The sequence below is a fragment of the Vanessa tameamea genome, chromosome 4, assembly GCF_037043105.1.
Source record: "Vanessa tameamea isolate UH-Manoa-2023 chromosome 4, ilVanTame1 primary haplotype, whole genome shotgun sequence".
Taxonomy (NCBI): Eukaryota; Metazoa; Arthropoda; class Insecta; order Lepidoptera; family Nymphalidae; genus Vanessa; species Vanessa tameamea.
Genome location: NC_087312.1, coordinates 694,603 through 714,483, shown reverse-complemented (window position 1 = coordinate 714,483; position 19,881 = coordinate 694,603). Strand labels below are relative to the sequence as shown.

The window sequence follows — 19,881 nt, the reverse complement described above, 5'->3', positions numbered from 1 at the left end:
CCGTCGAAATCCAAAAAGCTTTGACTATTGTACTCCGAGTGAAGCGTATTATATGTTCGCCGTGCAGATGGGAAGAATTCGTAAAACGGGCTCCTTTGTACGGGGTATTCATTGAAAACGTGTGTGTTGGAATTTTACTGAGAATGCTCGGCGCGCATTCCATAACTGCAGTGTCGCCCGCCGTCAGTTTGACTCAGCCCTAAGAATTCTCCTAACAAGAAACCTTTATAATATTGTAAGAGAAAATCTATTTCCTCGCTGTCACAGATTACATAATCCGTGCAAGTTTCTCACCGTGAACTCGTAACGGCAAAGTTTGATTGTATTTCCTGCGGAGCTTCGTATAATGTTCATTTTAGCAAGAGTCGCTTAGTGATTGTGACTTCGTTAAGTGAATTCACAACATATAAACCATACATACTAACAGCTCGTTTAATGCTCTATAAATTTCGTTTGTTGTTGCGCTAAAATATTCTTCGGATACCAAATGTTATGGTGATCGGTTGAACGGAATGGAAACAGCTTTGCCGCGGCACCATCAAAGGTTGAATAACAATAAATAAAAGTGATCTAGATACAAATGTGAACACTACGAAAATTTCTTCATGAAACAATATTCTATAATTAGTGACCAATCAAACTGTGTTAATTTTATTTATAGCCATTTTGATATTTATAGCTTCTTTCATTTCTCTAGCCATGTCTTGATTAGGTAGGCGGGCAAATGGGCCACCTGATGGTAAATGGTCACAACCGGCCATAGACGCTAGTGCTGTAAGAAATCCCAATGCGCCACCAGCTTGTGTCAGTGTGTCTATGGTTACACTTGCTCACTCACCCTTCGAACCCGAACACATCAATTCTAAGTATTGCTGTTTGAATGTAGAAAATCTACTGCGTGGGTTGTACGGGCCAGACATGCACAAAGTCCTACCATCATATATATAGTATTAAATAATCTAGAAACGTATATTTGATCAGCAATTGGAATAATTTAATTATGATTGAGAATTGTTTTTAAAACAAGAACAGAAAAAAAAACAGTTCACTACTTTAAACGAATAAACTAAACGCTCGTAAAAGCCTAAAGTTCGAGAAAATTCGACTCGAATTCTCTACACTCTGATAGCGCTTCGGCGTAATTCGTTCTCGCTCGTAATGCAATTTCGTCGTTCGCCGAAATAAAAGCATATTTATAATTCCGTATGACAATAAAGACTATAATGGCTTGCGAGAAGTCGTTACCACTGGTATGTGTTACGCAGACGCGCCCTCGGGAGGCCATGATAATTACGCCCGTAATAACTTATTACTGGCCGGTGATAACACGTTATTCACCTACGGGGGTCCTAAACTAATATCTGATGTGCTGACTCTGTTCTTTGTCCTTTCACTTCTATCTCTCTCTCTTTCTCACGCCTTATTAAATGTTTTTTTAATGAGACGCAGTTAAGAACACGACTTGAAGTGATTTTAATAGTCGCACAAGATTTATATTAAAACATATTTGACTAAAGTGAGTTTTTGTCCAGTTTTGCCAAGAAGTTTTTTGTAATATGAAATTTATTATATGACGAGCCTTATAATGAAATTATCTAATTCCCGAAGTGCCTTTACACAAAGCAAATTTTAATAGCTAAATAGCCTCAAACTGCCTGCCACAACCACTTTGTCTTCTCGTCCGCTGGGATAGCATAAAATACTTTCAACCCTGAAACTACTCGTAACTAAACGATCGCACATCTTTAATTAATTCTTTATTAATACTTAGAACATACTTTAGTTGAGTGCTCTATCTTTTGTGATTTTCTTCTGTTGATTATGGAGAAATTATTACATATTTGATATATGACATGGACGGTCCCGGCTATCTCTAAGTCAGTTTTCATTACGATCATCTTAGTATCACTTGGTGTGATACTGTGTTATTTTATTAAAACAATATTACGGAATTACATTTTCTAGATACGGACGGATAATTTTTTTTTTATGGCATTGGTTGGCCGACGAGGATATGGGCCACCTTATGATCACCACCGCCCATAGAGAAAGGCGCTGTAAGAAAGATTAACCATTCCTTACATCACCTATGAGCCACCAACCTTGGGAACTAAGATGTTATGTCCCTTGTACACTGGCTCACACACCCTTCAAACCGGAACACAACAATACAGAGTACTGTTATTTGGCGGTAGAATATCTGATGGTGGTACCTACCCAGACGGGCTTGCACAAAGCCCTACCACCAAGTAAAATATTTCTTTAGCTAAAGTAATTTACTAATATATATTATTTTTCTACACAATGCTACACATAGTTATCATTAGGTTACAAATAAAACAATTGAATTACGCTGCAACACCCGATGCCATGGAATTTTGAAAAGTACTCTTATTAACATCGTGTCTGAAATCCCACTCCAATCACTGGAGAAGTAAAGACAAATATTAAAAAACTTTGACATTGAATTACCTAATATTATATCATTGGACAAGCTGAAGAATTTATGGTATTCGTTATGGATCCGTGAAAATTATTGGCGAAATTGTTGTCATTACTTTTGATTGAAATTAATTTGGATATAAGTAGTTAAGTGGTAGTGTTTTTAGATCATAATATAGGAGAGTTGTTAGAAAATTGGTATCTAATGTTTGTTTATTTTTATTTCTGTTGCTATAAATAATTATTATTATTTTAAAAATATCTTAGTGTTCACTACTAGAACAAGAAGCGGCTTAATTTTGCTCAGTTAATATCGTCAGATTCACTCAGCTTTCATTTTGTAACTGTTGTCAGTTTGTTTTGCCTGCTCTTCTCAACCGATGGTAGTATTGAATTTTACAATCAATAAATAAGTGTAAAGCTTCAATATTGAGAAAAGGAATTTGATTTGATTTGAGTTGATTCCACTTCGTCACATATTTAAATCGTCTGTATTTATATTGGATTATAAAGTGACGTTCGACATAAAAAAAAACCAACATTTCGTTTCAATTGGAATATCTGAAAGCGTACCTTTATTCTGTATAAAAATTGTGAAAACAATTCACTTCGGCTTTAAAAATTCCTCCCGCTACAGCGCTCAAATCCGATATTTTAAAATTCAGAGCGATTTATGCCGCAAAGAAAATGTTCCGCCTCCAAACGAAATTGTTACGTTCGTACGTATTGTACGTCGTTTTATATTAGATTACGTTTTGTTTTAGAATTATGAAATATGGGATAAGGCGCAGGTGGCGCTTAGACGAGCTATTTGTCGTATTACGTGAATTGCGTCAAACTCTAACATTACGCTCATTATGAATGTATCGTGTACTCGTATTTGACTACCTCGTTTGTCTCGTGGCTTACGAGGCCGTCCTTAAGTTCTGAGTTCAAACTTCATTTTTTCTTTTAAAAAAATCAGTAGCAGCCAGAATTTTGTATTTTTAGTTTAGTGAAGTTTGGATTTCGTCAGTATCAGTCTTGTGCCTCGAAAAGCATGGAAATGATTTCTTGATTGCCAGTCCACCGAATTATGTTATTGAGGAAATACAAATTTGTGTAAAAAAAATCATTTTGTTCATCCCTTACCATTTATTGTTTTGGTTCCATGCAACAAATGTATCTAACTAAATATAGCTTTTCTCACGTGTCAAATTTTATAAAAACTAAAAGTTAAAGTAGCACTTTAATTCGTGGTAGGCCTTTGTAAAAGGTACGGGTATATACCATCCTCGTATCATCATCATCGTCTACTGAAAAACGGCAATTCTTAGTATTTTGTGTTGTGTTATCATTTGAAAGGTAAGTGCCAGTGTATCGACAGGCACAGGGTACGTAACATCTTAGGTAACAAGGGTGGTGACGCATTGACTTTATAAGGAATAATTAATATTTCTTGCAGCGCCTATGTCTTTAGGCGGTAGTGACTAATTTCCATCAGCATTTTCAATTGCTAATCTTTGCAACATATTTGAAATAATAATTAAAAGCAAAGATTTTAATTCTATTGAAGATAATTCAGCAAAATTACTAATCCATTTCCAACTTTAGATAACCTTATTGCAGTCAATATTACAACACCATTAAATTAACATCGAAGATTAAATAAGAGAATTAAATTAAACAAGAAACAAACGAACCCAAATGAACATAAACATATTCCGGAACAGCATTTGTAAAATATGTATTTCCATGCAAGCGAGGCTGCGGTCCATATTCAAAGTGTTAGTTAAAGCTCAACAAACGTGTCCGTTCTTTTTGCTCACCTACAGCGCTGTTTGCACAGAAATCTGATGAGAATAAGCCGTACAATTGTTTTATTTCCTTTTACGATTTAAATAAATAAATATATATGTTCAATGTTTGTTTGAAAATATTGAATATTTTCAAATTAAATTAATTTTATTAAAAAATATTCGCAGTGCTCGATTGTGATATTATTGTATTTCGAAATGAACATGATTAATTGTTTTATATATCTCGTAACAATAATATTTACTCTGTCTATCCGTCTGTCGGTTTTTCTCGACGCGCTTTTAATTCGTGCATTTCTTTTAATTCTATCTGAATATTTGTATGTATATGTTGCTGATAACCGTTTATAAGTATAAATATCAGTAACTGGTAGTCGTCCGCGAATGCGCTTGCGTTTTAATGTTAGTCGCCAAGTGTATGGCCTAATTCCTTCCTTGGAGTTCAAGCTTGCTTTATACTAAACATTATCAAATTTGGTTCAGTGGTTTGGCTGTGAAAGAGCAAAAGATAGATAGATAGAGTTAGTTTCCCGTTTATAATATTCGCAAAGATATATTATTTATATAAGGTAACTTTTTTTAAATTATTATTATTATATCTTTACTACCTTCATCGCATACGTGTAGGACCGACATTAGAGGTACCACCCAGTCATCAGAGTTTCTACCGCCAAACAGGAAAAATTAGTATAACTGAATTCCGGTTTGAAGGTTAAGTGAGCCAGTGTGACTATACGCAAAAAGTACATAAAATCGTAGGTACCGAGGTTCGGCGATGTAAATAATGATTGAAATTTCTACCGGCGCCAATTTCAATTGACAGTGGTGACAGACCAAAAAATCTCACAGAATTTTATACGTGTTACTAACAAAACGTTCAAAAAATAATTATATTTATAGTTTGCACTCAATTTTAACAATTTCATTTTTATTTATAACCTGCGAAATTCAAAAGTCCCATTTTATTGTATAAACTTATTTATAATAATATTATATTTATACATACAAAGTAATCAATAAAACAACTCAAAATATGAAATAAAATCGCTTCTAAACGAATTTACAAAAACAAACCACTAGCGATGTTTAAAGATACTTTAAGAATAGATCCCTCAAACGGCGCTGTCGGGGTGGAGCGGAGGGTGTAGCGGGTGTGGGGGGAAAGGAGGGTATCGACCGCTGCACCACGCCGCCGGCCGTTCACCCGCTACGGCGTAGCGTAACGTCGTAGCCGAACCACGACTACGAACCTTCCTGTTTGCGCCGACTTATTTTAGCGCATCGCGTACCGATACTATGAGTATGTCAGTAGGTTATAAATAAAGTACGGTCAAATTTCACCTTTTTTACATTTACCCAATAAAGTACAATCTTTCAAGCCTTTTTAACATTTAATGAACGATTTTCATTCCTTATTTACTAACTATATAAATGAGAAAATATCGGACGTCTAAATTAAGAAACATATATTTTTAATACCCCAATATATATATTGCACATTCACAAATATCAGCTTTTATTTTCTAAGGAGTATTTGAAGCAACAGAATTTACACAGACCAAAATGTACCTCGTTTATGATAAAAAATAATTTTTTGCTTATTATATTTATATTTCGCGTATTCTCTTTACTAAAAATCTGATTATTTATATTACTGAAAAAACAACACATACAAAATAAAATTAATACACTTTTGTTTAGAGCTCACATTAGCCGAGCTCATCATAGCGAAGTGAGTTAATAATGAACAGTCATCCCGCTAATATAATATTCAGAAAGGAACAAATAATTACCACATCTGGTGGTGGACGTTCATGGAATTATAAATGAAAGTGACTGAGTGTTTGAAAAGGTTGGGTATCTCTTTGAATGTAAGGTTGCCTAGCCTTCGTTATGTATTTAGATTATATCGTATAATTTCGGTAACGAATGTAACATACGACTCGCGACAAAATTACCGTTCCTCAATAGAAAATTTAATCGATAGTAATTTTAAATCGATTTGTCGGTCACAGATACACTCACTGTGTTCTACAACGATTGACGGAATTTTTTATTTGGGCCCCTTTGAGGCACTTAAAAAAATTGTTCATTATTTCGTCTCTTGTTTGTATTAAAGTGATTACTTCAGTACACGGCCGATTTTTATTGTGTTAACAAATCAAAATATTATCAATTGTTTTATTTTTTGATGCAATATATTTTATAGTGTTATAAAATATTTAATTTGAGTTACCAGACAAAGTCGACTATTTTCTGAGTCAAGCTAGAAACGGAACACATGTTATGAATTCAAGTTTTAATATATATTCAAGCCATATCTATACAATTTTTTCGACGCATACCTAACACACTTTTTAGGGAGATCATCGTAAAACACAACACTGACGAGAAATGCAAAGCTGAAATTGATTAAGTTCGTCTTTTTTCACGAGATACATTAATCACGACGTGGTTAATTAATCACCGTGGGTTGTCGATAGCACGCTGACCGACCTCGATAATGCCTCCTCCGACCCTCTGGCAGTGCGACCCTCCGCCCATTTACAAAGAAATTAGGCGTAACACCCGCGATCCGGGCGCGTACGTGATATGCGTACGCCGGATACTACTACTCGCGTTTATAATAAAAGCCAACTCAGTTTTGCTATTGGAAGATTATATGTAATTCCATCTATTTAGAGGTTTTATTCTCTGAATTTAATGAATGAATTTCTGAAAATACAAAAGACACTTTGCTACTTTTCCAAGGTCATCATGACTACTCCACCGACCATCATAAAACTTATCTTAAACGTTGTCAAGGGCACAGAAATTGATATAGGTTATTTAACTCCACCCCCCTTCCATCTCACGCGTGGGCGAAACCGCAATTTACCATAAACAGACATTTTAAATAACAAGAAAGCTTCAAAATATTTCTCATACACACATAATAATAAAAAACAAACTACTCCGCACTGATTTGATTGGTCGTTTAAGGAGTCGTAAACACAACAAGTCTGATGGGTGTTGCCGTTCAGTGGTAACTTTGACTAACGAACGTCCTCATCAGTGTATGTTAACACTATTACACAGACTACATTCTATACGACTGTACTAAAATTTTAGTGGATTTTGTCGCATGTTTCGTAGTGTCCAAATTATATCATAATGGTCTTAAAATATTCTATATAAATATTATATGTGACGCGAACACTGAGGTTCAATTTCGGAGTCGGTTTAAAAAAACCGTTGTGTTTTCTGTAGAAAAGTTCTAGTATTCTAACAGCCCGGATTTTGAAGATCACTAGTATTTTTTGTTTTATAGACGTCTATCTACTTTATCTGGTTGCGGGCTGCACAAGACCGGTCGTTATGGCGATCTTTGGGGGAGGCCTATGTCCAGCAGTGAACGTCCTACGGATGAGAGATGAGATGATCTACTTGTGGGCGTATCTGTTGGACGGATACAATATCGACCATAGACATTGGTGCCATAAAAAATATTAACTATTCCCTACATCACGAATGTTACCATCAATCTTAGTAACTTAGATGGCATGCCTCTTATGCCTGTGGTTACAGTAGTGCACTCACTTCAAATTGGAACACACACGTATTGCTATTTGACGAGTGGAGTTAGAATGATGAGTGAACGGTACCTACCCAGACGGCGACAAAGCTCTACCACCAAGTAATTATATTGCAATTGTAAATTTTAATAGTTATCTTATAAAGTGATAAAGTGCATGTATTAGCGATAAAACTTATGTGCTATCCCCGTTATCCTTTTACAATATTGGTAAGATTAATAATTATACATAAACAATTATAAATTCATTAATATATTAATTAAGATAATACTTAATTTATAAGCCGATAAAAACAGATTAATGAATAGTTATCTCAATAGATAATTCTGTCATTGAAAACCTAATTAATTAAAAACAATTGGAAGTTTTGTTTGTTTCTGTAATTGATTTTTTTTTTTACTTAGGTATTTGGAGTAGCAAATGGATCGCTGTGATTTGAAACGGACACTTATGGTTCTGCAGCCTCGTAAAGTAGCCGCTAGACCAACGAGGTGTTATTATATTCGTATTCCATTAGAACTTAATGAAGCCAGTTGCAAGCACAGTGGAATTAAAACCGTATAAATTTTAGAGCTTTGCTAAACGCACACTATAAATTATTTGAACAGAGAGACTTTCCTCTTATTGTATGTTAGAGATTAGAGCGTAAAAATGTATCATTTTATTTATTTACGTTCGATGACCTTGGAAAAGTAGCCAACTGACTTTTGTATTCCCAGAAATTCCTTCATTGAATATATATGGAGTTATAAGGTGTATGAACCTCAATAACAACCTTGACCTCGTTGAAAAAAATCAATATATAGCTCCGCCACACAAAATTTAAAATACATTTTGTTTACGTTATATTAATTTCTACGTCGTTTTTTTTTACTGTATGATTCTTTTTCGTTAATCTTATACACTGCGTTGAAAGAAAACATTTTTTTTTTTTTTTTATTTACTTTACAACATCCACGGGCTCACAGTTCCCCGTGCCTTTTTTTACATTTTATTTTAATAAATTGTGGCGTTATTTTATATTTTTACTGAACATCAGCAGATCTTCGCTGGACTTCGACCTTGTCGTCTTCTTGGAAGACGTGGCCCACACTGACATTTTTTTTTTTTCCAATTTATATGAAAGAAAGAAAACATTGTGGAGAAACCTATAGGTTTGGATCCATAAATTGATAACAACATGACAAATTAAGCAGAAGAAAAAACAGTGCTTGCTCTGGTTTGAACCTGCAGTCATCGATTAAGATGCACGCATTATAGCCACTGAACCATCTCGCTTCCTAGTTATTAAATATTGGATATGTTATAAAATACTCCTACAATAATTCAAGATAACATAATCTTTACTGTGCAATCAACTATGATGTTTGTGCGGAAAGCGCGCGCCACTGACCAGTCGCGATGGGGTCGCTGAAGGTGTTCGGTCTCACTGTGGTTGTGCTTGTTGGACTCGGAATTATTGCAGGTAAAATATTCAATACGAAATGTTCATTATCGTGAAACTTCCTTGAGCGTGATTTGATTCAAATTTCAAGGTTAAATTTTTGCGAAAATAAGTCATATAAGTTACCAATAAGTTGCATATTTCACTTCTGTCGCGCTATTTCGTATCAGCGGTATTCACACCGAATTATGTTCAGATTAAAGTCACTTTTCGATTTCGTTAAGATAACAAAAAAACTTATGCTATCGGTTAACTAAATTGCGTTGACGCGTTTGTTGTACATTTTTAAACAGCATTTATAATTTTTTACGTAACTTATAAGGATGTTGTCCAATCAGGTGGTATCACATGGATCGTCTTGTGGACGAGGGATTCGTCGCCGCCACCACCGGAACTAATTCCGATAGATTGGTGGCAGCATTGCTCGCTCTACCAGATCTACCCTCGCTCCTTTAAAGATAGCGATGACGATGGCATCGGCGATTTGAAAGGTAAATATATGTAAATAATATATGAAAATATAAATGAATATATAAATGAAAATATATATGTAATTTTTAGTCTTAAGTTTGGGTGCAATAAAGTATAAATAAATAAATATAAAGATTGTGACAGGAAGGCAGTTGATGCGTCATAGTAAGCGCTCACTGCTGTTTATGAAACTTACGCCGTTATTACGGCTATAATGACAGGTCAGTTGACCCAATTATTCTCGACCATATACATATATACCCAAAGTGGCCGAAGAATTGCCACACTTAAGTAGCAGTTGACGGGGCACATTGCTCGATGAACCGACGGCGGAAGGGGCCGACGAGTTCTCGATTGGCGACCATGGACCGGAAGACGCAGCGTGGGTAGGCCCTCTACAAGGTGGTCCGACGACCTGGTGAAGTTCGCGGGAAGCCGCTGGTTGCGGGCTGCACAAGACCGGTCGTTGTGTCGTTGCTTGCGCGAATCAGAAAATTCAATGATTTAATAAGCGTCATCTATCGGTAGCTGGAATATTCTCACTCCAACAACCAAAAATATTACAATAGCATATAGCAAGACATTTTTGCTCATTGTAGCGTAACAACCGCTAATAATAGCTGTATTGGCCTTAGATTCTGAACCAAGCTATTACGGCTAGCGTCATCCGTTATTATATTCTGACTATATAATAACAACTTTGTATAGCAACGTTGTAAATAATTGTGAGTGACCGGAACGTTGTAATCGTTTCCTGTATTTATACAAAACCAAGAAGAAAATAAACGTAATAAAAAAATAAAATGAAATTACGTTTTTTATAACAACTGTCGGTTTAACATGAAGGCCGTATTCGTCGAGTTCTATATGTTTAAATATGGATCTGGGTAAAAATTGTCAAAATACCATCATGGAAACCAGAACTTTACAACAATGCTAATATTATTAATTACTAATACCGGATTAGACCGACTATGTTGTCTGCTTGTAAGAAAATAAATCCTTTCTCTGATTTTAAGTTTTATCGTTATAGGTATCACCGAAGAGTTGGAGCATTTCGTTGACGCAGGAGTAGACGCGATATGGATGTCGCCCATCTTCGAATCACCGATGATCGACTTCGGTTACGATATCAGCAACTTTTACGAAATCCATTATGAGTATGGAACCATGGAAGACTTCGAAGTCCTTCTTAACCGATCTCATGAATTAGGTAAGCCAAAAAGAAGTAGTAGTAGTAAATAAGCCTGTAAATGTCCCACGGCTGGGCTAAAACTTCCTTCTCTTCCTTAATCTATTGCGGGTCGGACAGTGTCTGTCACGTGTAACAGGATGATGAATTATAAACTCAAATTAAACACACGAAAATTCAGGGGTTAAGGGTTTTAACTTGTCCAAGTTAAATCCAAAATCACCGATTATGATTTCTCATAAGAAATAATGTGTTAAGAAACATTATGAAGAAACCTTCTCAAGATAAAATTTTGTCACATTCATATTGTAAATTTTTTGGAGCAACATAGTGGAAACCCAAACACTAGGCCCTTTTTTATATAATAGATACATGGACAGAGATATGTACCATCTGTAGTAAAATAGTTGCCACCGCCTATAGGCATTAGTACTGTAAGAAATAATCACCATTCCTTACATCACCAATGCGCCAACAACCTTGAGAACAATGACGTCACGTCCCAGCTACACAAAAATACCAAGTATTGCTGTTTGGCAGTAGAATATATAATGAATGGGTTGTACCAACCCAGGCTTGAACGAAGCCTTATCATCAAGTAAAAGAAATACAAAACTTTTATATGCTCGAAATTTAAACGCTAGACCGTGAACTCTGCAACCTTGCAGAATAGGCACTCTACCGACCGATTTTATTACAAAACGTAATGATATTTTAATGAACAAAACATATGATAAAAAACGAACGATGTCTATATTCAAATCAGTAAACTCGCGCTTATCATCGTCGTATCACAAAAAAAGGGAAACAAATAACTTTAAGTACACGCGAATAATTATCTTGTATTGTATTTAAGCTGATAACATGATAAATTATACATAAATCATTTAATGTGAGGATTAGTAAAGATAAACTGATAATTGTGAGCGGTAAGTCGTCAGCGATCGTGTCGATTTCTAGGGGTTCCTTGTTATCTAACATCGATTCTATCTGCAATATGTTCTTAATAATAAATATATATATATATATAAACCATTGATTAATCACGAAGTCACAGAAAATTTAACACCTACAAACTTGAAATTTGACAGGTAATAGGGTAATAGGCTAATAGGGTGTAGACATCCGCTAAGAGAGGATTTTACGAAAGTCCACCCCTAAAGGGGTAAAACGGGTGTTCATGTTTTATAAATTTCGCGCCGGTTAAGCCGCAGGTTCAGCTAGTAATATTATATTATAAACCATTATTATTTTTTATTTAAATTTTAATACAGGTGTTAGTTTATACGTATGTTTACCTTAATATGTATTCATATATTTTACCTACCTACTTACTGAATGTGGCATTCGTGTATCTGTGAAAATTGTCTGGCGAAAAATGCAATATTAAGTAGACCCATGTTCAAATCCCATTGGTGTACCTACAAATACTTACAGATTGTTTTACATTATGTCGACATCAGTAGAAATACCCGTAAAAAGAAACTACCGTAAATACTACACGAAAATACTGCACGTACCGCAGACATGAGTGTAAAATGTTAGAATGTGCGATATTAACTATAATAATTATAAAATTTATAGCATACACGTATCAAAATGGCGTAGCACCATAAATTGTTATCGATATTTCACGAGTGAGATACGAAGTGAATTTTTACAGAATCGCACTGCAGCTGCTTGTTAATGTTATTGAAGTAAATTTCCTTTACGCTCGTATGAATATATGGTTCGATTTGAGTGCGTTTCTGTTGAAATGTTTCTGAAGCAAACCATCTCACTTCTCTTGTTGTTACGTATAATATATTATCATTATCAGAAATCATCGAAAAATCTTGAAATGTTTACAGGAATTAAATTGCTATTGGATTTCGTGCCAAATCATGCCAGCAATGAGTCGGAATACTTCAAGAAATCCTTGGCAAGAGAACCTGGCTACGAAGACTTTTTCATTTGGGCAGATGGTCGGCCAGATCCAAGCAATACTACCGATAGACTGCCACCATCAAACTGGGTAAAATATTTAACGTCAAGTATAAATCAGTTACATCATAATACCCTCCTAATGAGCTATGTGTATTGTATAGTTACTATATAATATAAAATTTATGAATAAGGCCAAACGAATATAGCCCCTAAAACCGCTTAATTGTACCAGATTTGACAGCAAATTGGCGCAAGCGAACATATGTCTCGTAATTTATCAAACGTTTTCCTTCGAGACCAAAAACAACATTAAGAGAGAAGTTACTGGTAATTAGCACTTGAATTATTGTTTAACTGTTATAAACAATAATTCAAGCGCTAATTACCAGTACCAATACCAAAGTACCAATTATGGTGTTTGATCGATTGTACTTTATTTATTTTGATTTATACAACTTCTTAGTTGAAGCTAATTATTCGTTCCATCGTTGAAGACGAATATTTGGACCCTATCATTTATAATTTTTTTTTAAATTTTAAACGATTTCTAGGTAAGCCAATTTGGTGGTTCAGCGTGGGAATGGAGGGCAGAACGTCAGCAGTATTATCTTCATCAATTCGCCGTTGAACAGGCAGACTTCAATTTTAGAAACCCAGCCGTGAGAGAGGAGATGATAAACATCATGAAATTCTGGCTCGATAAAGGAGTTGACGGATTCAGAGTTGACGCACTTCCATACTTAATAGAGGCAGATCCGGCTGATCACGAGGGAAGATACCCAGACGACCCCCTGAGTGGGCTATTACAATTCGAATCGCACCAACTTGGTTATACAATCCCCCTGTACACGAAAGATCTCATAGAATTATACGACGTTGTTTACGAATGGCGCGACTATGTAGATCGATACCTGGAGGATCACCCTGGTGACACTCGGTAAGTTAAAAGCCTTACGTATGAGGAACTTTGTTATGAAGATAAAGCAGTCTATGACAAAAGTTTTAATAAGGATCTTATAACTTAGACACGCTCCTCGAAGTGATACTAGGTTTCTTCAAAACTTTTACAAGTAGAAAAAGTTGAAGGTTCTATATAATAAATCATACAATAATAGCTTTAGTTTGTTGTTGTATTGAATAAAATTTGGAAAGAAATACAAATAAGGTTTAGAACAGAGAACTCCAAACCATAAGAAGGAGATAAAAACAATATTGTATAAACACATGCAAAAATCGCATATAAAAATAAAAACGTTTTAATTTGTATTATCTGTGATACATACGGATTGAAAACATCAAAACATAATCTATGTTCTGTATTAAAGAGTTCAATTTTAAAATAAGTCCCATGAACAACAAAGACACTATTTGCATGGAACGTACTTTTTGATTTGTTATACATTTCAGAGTTCTCTTCTCGGAAGGTTACGCCAACGTTTCCATGACGATGTTGTACTATGGCAACGAGGAGGGAGCGATTGGAGCACACTTCCCGTTCAACTTTGATTTTGTAACGGATCTCTCATCCAGATCTACTGCTAGAGATTTCGTGTACATTATTCTTCGATGGCTGACTTACAAGCCACATGGAGCAACGCCAAATTGGGTGGTAAGTGCACCTCATTACGATTGTAACACGAAGTTATGTAATCAATCCTTACTTTTGACTGATGTTGTGTTGTTGTTTGTACCTTATATTGATTAGAGCATTCAATTTAATTAAGTAAACTTATTTTAATTGCAGTTTGGTAATCATGACAACAATCGGATGCCCACACGGTTCCGAGAAAATATGGTAGATGGACTCAACTCACTTAATATGCTGCTGCCTGGTGTAGCCGTCACCTATCAGGGCGAAGAGATTGGTATGAAAGATGGCTATGTAAGCTGGGAAGATACCGTTGATGTGGAGGCCATAAATCGAGGAGATGAAGACACCTACCTTCTTTATTCTCGAGATCCTGCGAGGACGCCTTACCATTGGAACAACTTAAAAAATGCAGGCTTTTCCACTGCTAACAGAACATGGCTGCCTGTTGCTGAAGATTACCCAGAAATTAATTTAGCTAAACAGAAGGAAGACGCACGTAGTCACTTTAAGGTAGACTCACTAATGAAAATTAGAATTAAAAAAAAACAAACAATATTAAAATATACTTTATTCAAGTAGGCTTTTGGGTCCTCATTTTGCCGAAATGAATCGGCAAGAATGAACAACTTGTGTTGAATAAAATATGCCTTATTTATTAATATTTATTGAACGATCGATTTAAATCGACAAAGTTACCAATTATAACAACATTTGCCTTTTTTCAGGTTTACCAAGCTCTGACGGCCTTGCGTAAAGAGAAGGCTTTGTCTCACGGCGAATACAACATTAGAGCTCTATCAGACCGTTCCTTGTACTTAGTGCGGTACCTCAGGACTTATGACACGATAGTGCTCCTATTCAACGTTGCTGATCGCTCTGACGTCATCAACCTTAACAGGGTTATGCATCTCAAACTACCAGCAACAGTTTATATATCTAGCATACATTCTACTAGGAATACAGGGTATGCAAAATCTATATTATTCAAAATTTATAAAGTATTAGTTATTTTTATATAAAGTAAGTAGCTAGAATAAAAACTGAGTCACCTATTTCCATCGCACAAAGACCCGCGTGCCTGTAGCTGAACAGGCTAACGCACCGTCAAACTGGAACATAACGATACTATTGCTGTTTGACGATAAAAATGTGAGATTGAGTGGTTTATAAATAAAATTATTATAGATTCCGGCATACAGAAGGTGAATAAACATAATATTTGTCAAAGCAGAAAGACGAACAGAGAAATTAATTTTAATTTATGTTACATAGAGTAAGAGGTACAAAAGATACAACATCTTATATCCATGGTTGACAGTATCTAGATTGCTAAACTGAATGGAATGTCAGTCTCTATAAAATAAGGTGCTCGTTTCATCAGGCAGTCAACCTTGACTGTACAATAAATAGAAAAACTACGTTCTAATTTAACAGCTCAACATATTATTCCAGGGACGTGATTGAAAGCGAACAGCTCACCCTGGCACCAGGAGAAGCCATCGTGCTGAAAGCCGAACCTGTTGCATAAAACGATAACGGATGATTCACCGGAGTCAATTCTAACTGCATTATAAATATCGAGTCAAAATAAAACATCTGCTGAAACTGTATTTATATCTTCCGGATATAGATTTATATTTTTAAAGCCTTTGGATGAAGAGTTGCAATGTAACTTATAATGTAAATATTAGTTCTGTAATTTATTTATAACATAGTTATAAGATTAGTCAAGATAAAACTGTTTAAATATATTAATTTTTATTTTCATTTAAAAGTAAACCGCCCGTCCCTCGCACTTTTTTTTTAATATACTTTATTCAAGTAGGCTTTTACAAGCACTTTTGAATCGTCATTTAAGAAACTATATTAGGTAAATCTACCACCGGTTCGGAATGTATATTCTACCGTAAAGAACCTGCAAGAAGCTCAGTAGTTACTCTTTCTCAACATCTAAAAATACAGTCATGTTAGTTAAATACCATTATATATGTATGTTATGTCTCCTGCCTGGAAGTCAACAAGCATTAACTCCACGCTTTTTTATCATCTATATAATCTTGTATCGAATAATATGCCTTCTTTACCAATGTAATTGATACCTTGCCCCAAGAATAATTTATTGACTTTGATTATTATATAACGTTTTGAAGTAATTCATACGTAGAACAATTATTGTTCTTTTGGGCTCGGAACTGTCTCGGTCATATTCAGAACGACTCAATACAGCGTCGTTATAACCGGATGAATTCCTAAACCAAGCATAGCAGATCAACATACATTCAAATATTTTGTAGATTCAACATATATATTTTTTTTAATTTCGGAATTCTCCGATTTCTGATAATTAAGTAGATTAAGATTTCTGAGTAAGACCAGTTACTGTTACAATAATATATATTTTTTATTGAGAAATAAATGTATAACAACGTACGTTTGCATAAGGATTAGTTCGTACTGCGAAGAAACTGTACTGAACGACGAACTGTATGTAAATTTAACGAGCAGTGGTGCCGATTTAAATCATGAAAATTAAATTCGCACTAATCTAATATCTTCTATATATAATATATCATGTTTTTTTTGTTTTAATTTGTGCGTCAATGACGTGAGAACTACTGAACGTATTGGTACAAGAATTCTGTTGTTCATACGAACTCCATTTTTCCCAGCGAAGCGGCCGACTTACAGCGGGTAGGCTCATATTACCTAATTAACATTAATAAAATTTGATTATTGGGTTTATCATTCGACGAATTATCAATAGCGGTCCGATATGTGACAGATTTTAAAAGCACGTATGGACGTTGGCCTTGCGCCTAACACTTCGGTCAATTCGGATTGCAATCTTGTCATACACGAAGAGGGAGAGTATAGAGCGTTTACTTGTACATTTGCCCACTATAATATGTCCAGCACCATTGCCTAGTGTGCTTACATTGCCGGTCTTCGTCCTAAAACCAAAATTTCGGTTAAATTGATTCTATATTATTAATAACTTACCAGTTACCTAGCCATCTTGATAATAACATTGTTAATATATATTTACAGCCTTTTTACGTCCACTGCTGGTCGAAAGCCTCTCCCATAGAATGCCAACCATCCCGATCTCGGGCAGCCCGCATCCATCCCGTACCTGCCACCTTTTTTAAATCGTCCGTCCATCTCGCCAAAGGGCATTCTACACTACGTTTGTCTAAGCGTGGTTGCCACTCAAGCACCTGTCGGCTCCTCGACAATCGTAAATAGTGTTTAAACTATTTAAATTAATATTTTATAATATTATTAAAAGATCATAGATATTATATTCAATATAACATAAAAATTTAAATAAGTTAAACGAAACAACATTATTAGCCACTAACGACCCGACCCGGCTTCGCGGCTTATTAATAAACAAAATTATATGATTTATACCCTCTAAATAATAACGTAGCTTTTTAACAATGTTTTTTTTTAGAATCATATCTTTATTCCTGTGGTCAAAATACAAACAAACCATTTTTCCCTTTTTATAATATTAGTACAGAAAATAACTTTCATTATCTAAAAAAGTTTTCATATGTATTGCATTTAATTAAAATAGCTTTAGTTTTTGGCGAAACATTCGTGTTTTAACCATATTTTCAAAGCCAACAACTGAGTTGAACATCAAACGCAACCGTTGCGGTCGACCGCGCCACCGGATAGTATTAACTATTTTAAAACATCCCTGTTATTTTCATATGAATACCAGAAACACTATTAAACAGTAGAATAGGTTTAAAAACACACACGATACTACATGACTTTATAGTACCGTTGATTATAACAAGTAAATTGTTTTTAAACGAAAAAGTGCACCTACTGAGTTTCTTGACCGATGGTAGATTGATATCAAAATTATTCTTGGTAAAATGACGATTCAAAATGCTCGTAAGAGTCTACTTTAAAATAAAGTATATTTCGATTGATTGATTTATTAATAATAATATTCAATTACATTAATCCTTGAGCACAAGATGAAGTATAAACGCGTACCCTATTAAACACAGGAAAACTATGTTTATACGAGGATACCTGAGATTAAAATTCCAAGTATTTCGGTCTTGTATCAATGTATGTATATGTGTATACAAAAGAAACCCAAATCAAAACTTATTTGAATACAAGCTAAAAATGAGGGTACTAAACACATCGTCCACCCTCTAAAACCGTAAAGACGTGATGTTTTAAAATTGAATGGTACAAACCATTTAGAAACGAACACAGCGATCGCGGGTACTTCGCTGTTTGTTATTGAAGTGTTACTGTCTTTATTCGAGGGTTCAGATCATATTTTAATATATTAAACACTAAAGTCTACCCTGAAAAAAAATATCTATTTAATAACGAAAACCCTGTCTAGATCCGATCAGTTACTTTTGAGAAAATGACATATATGTCACTCGAATGGAAACTCCATTTTTTTTAGTCCGTTAACGAAAGCAACGTCGCTTATAATCATAACGTACTTTATTCAATTTGGCTCTTACGAGTACTTTTGAATCGTCATTCCGTAAGATTATATTAGACAAGTCGTTCCCAAATTCGAACGAGTAAAATTAGGATATTAAAGCGAGACATTTTTTTCATGCAGATATTTAATGACTTATAACACGTTAAAACTATTGATTTAAAAAAAATTTAAAAATTATATTTATCAACATAAATCGTTTAAATTTTATTTGCCTTTTATTTGATTTGATAAGAATTAATACTTTGTGATAAACAAACTAAACTTTACAGAGTTATAATATTATTTTTGACCGCTGACTTTTCTGTATCTCTCATGCATAGTTTTATTGTATAGAATATTTTCCCTTTGGGAACGTTAGCTTCAAAGGCGCCTTTGCAGAAAATTTTCCCACTGAGCACGTCAACATATTGACCTAAAAAATTATGTAATATATTAAACTACATTAACTTAGTGGAAGCGCTTTGTGCAATACTAAGTATTGTTGTGTTTCGGTTTGAAAGATGAGTGAGCAAGTCTTACAACAGGCACGAGGGTCATAATATCGTAGTTCTCATGGTCGGTAGCGTATTATAAGCGATGTAAGGAATGGTTAATTTTTCTTACATCGATACACATATTATAAAATAAAAAAATACAACGAACACTTCTCTCATCTTTAAAATGTGATGTAAAGTTACTACAGGTTCAAAATATAGATTTTAATTAGTATTACTAATAAGAAACTCGATAGTAACTCTTTTTAAGCAATTAAATAATAAGTATCCTGTCAGAAATTAAATATCAATGTTTTTGTATATACGTTAACAGCCTGTAAATTTCCCACTGCTGGGCTAAGGCCCTTTCTCCCTTTGAGGAGAAGGTTTGGAGTTTGGAGCTCCAATGCGGGTTGGTGGATACATATATGGCAAAATTTCGTTGAAATTATACACATGCAAATTTCCAAATGTTT

The 19,881-nt window shown here is 34.7% G+C and overlaps 2 protein-coding genes across 3 annotated transcripts in view; one reads left to right on the top strand and one right to left on the bottom strand.

The window, feature by feature from the left end:
• LOC113396688 (neuroligin-1-like) overlaps positions 1-19,881 on the bottom strand; it is a 677,577-nt gene that overhangs the window by 156,422 nt on the left and 501,274 nt on the right. The gene's annotated exons all lie outside the window — the stretch shown is intronic.
• On the top strand, positions 9,168-16,188 carry LOC113396646 (maltase 1-like). Its single transcript, XM_026634666.2, has 9 exons — positions 9,168-9,278; positions 9,596-9,748; positions 10,762-10,941; positions 12,771-12,934; positions 13,398-13,783; positions 14,254-14,455; positions 14,591-14,947; positions 15,163-15,401; positions 15,890-16,188. The coding sequence occupies exons 1-9, from the start codon at positions 9,215-9,217 to the stop codon at positions 15,963-15,965; spliced, it is 1,821 nt and encodes a 606-aa protein (XP_026490451.2). The 5' UTR covers positions 9,168-9,214; the 3' UTR covers positions 15,966-16,188.

Excerpts from the sequence above, each read along its gene's own strand:
- LOC113396646 (XM_026634666.2), top strand. The coding sequence starts at position 9,215 with ATGGGGTCGCTGAAGGTGTTCGGTCTCACTGTGGTTGTGCTTGTTGGA. Across the intron at positions 9,749-10,761 it reads TGGCATCGGCGATTTGAAAG|GTATCACCGAAGAGTTGGAG; the intron begins GTAAATATATGT and ends TTATCGTTATAG. Across the intron at positions 14,456-14,590 it reads GAGCAACGCCAAATTGGGTG|TTTGGTAATCATGACAACAA; the intron begins GTAAGTGCACCT and ends TTTTAATTGCAG.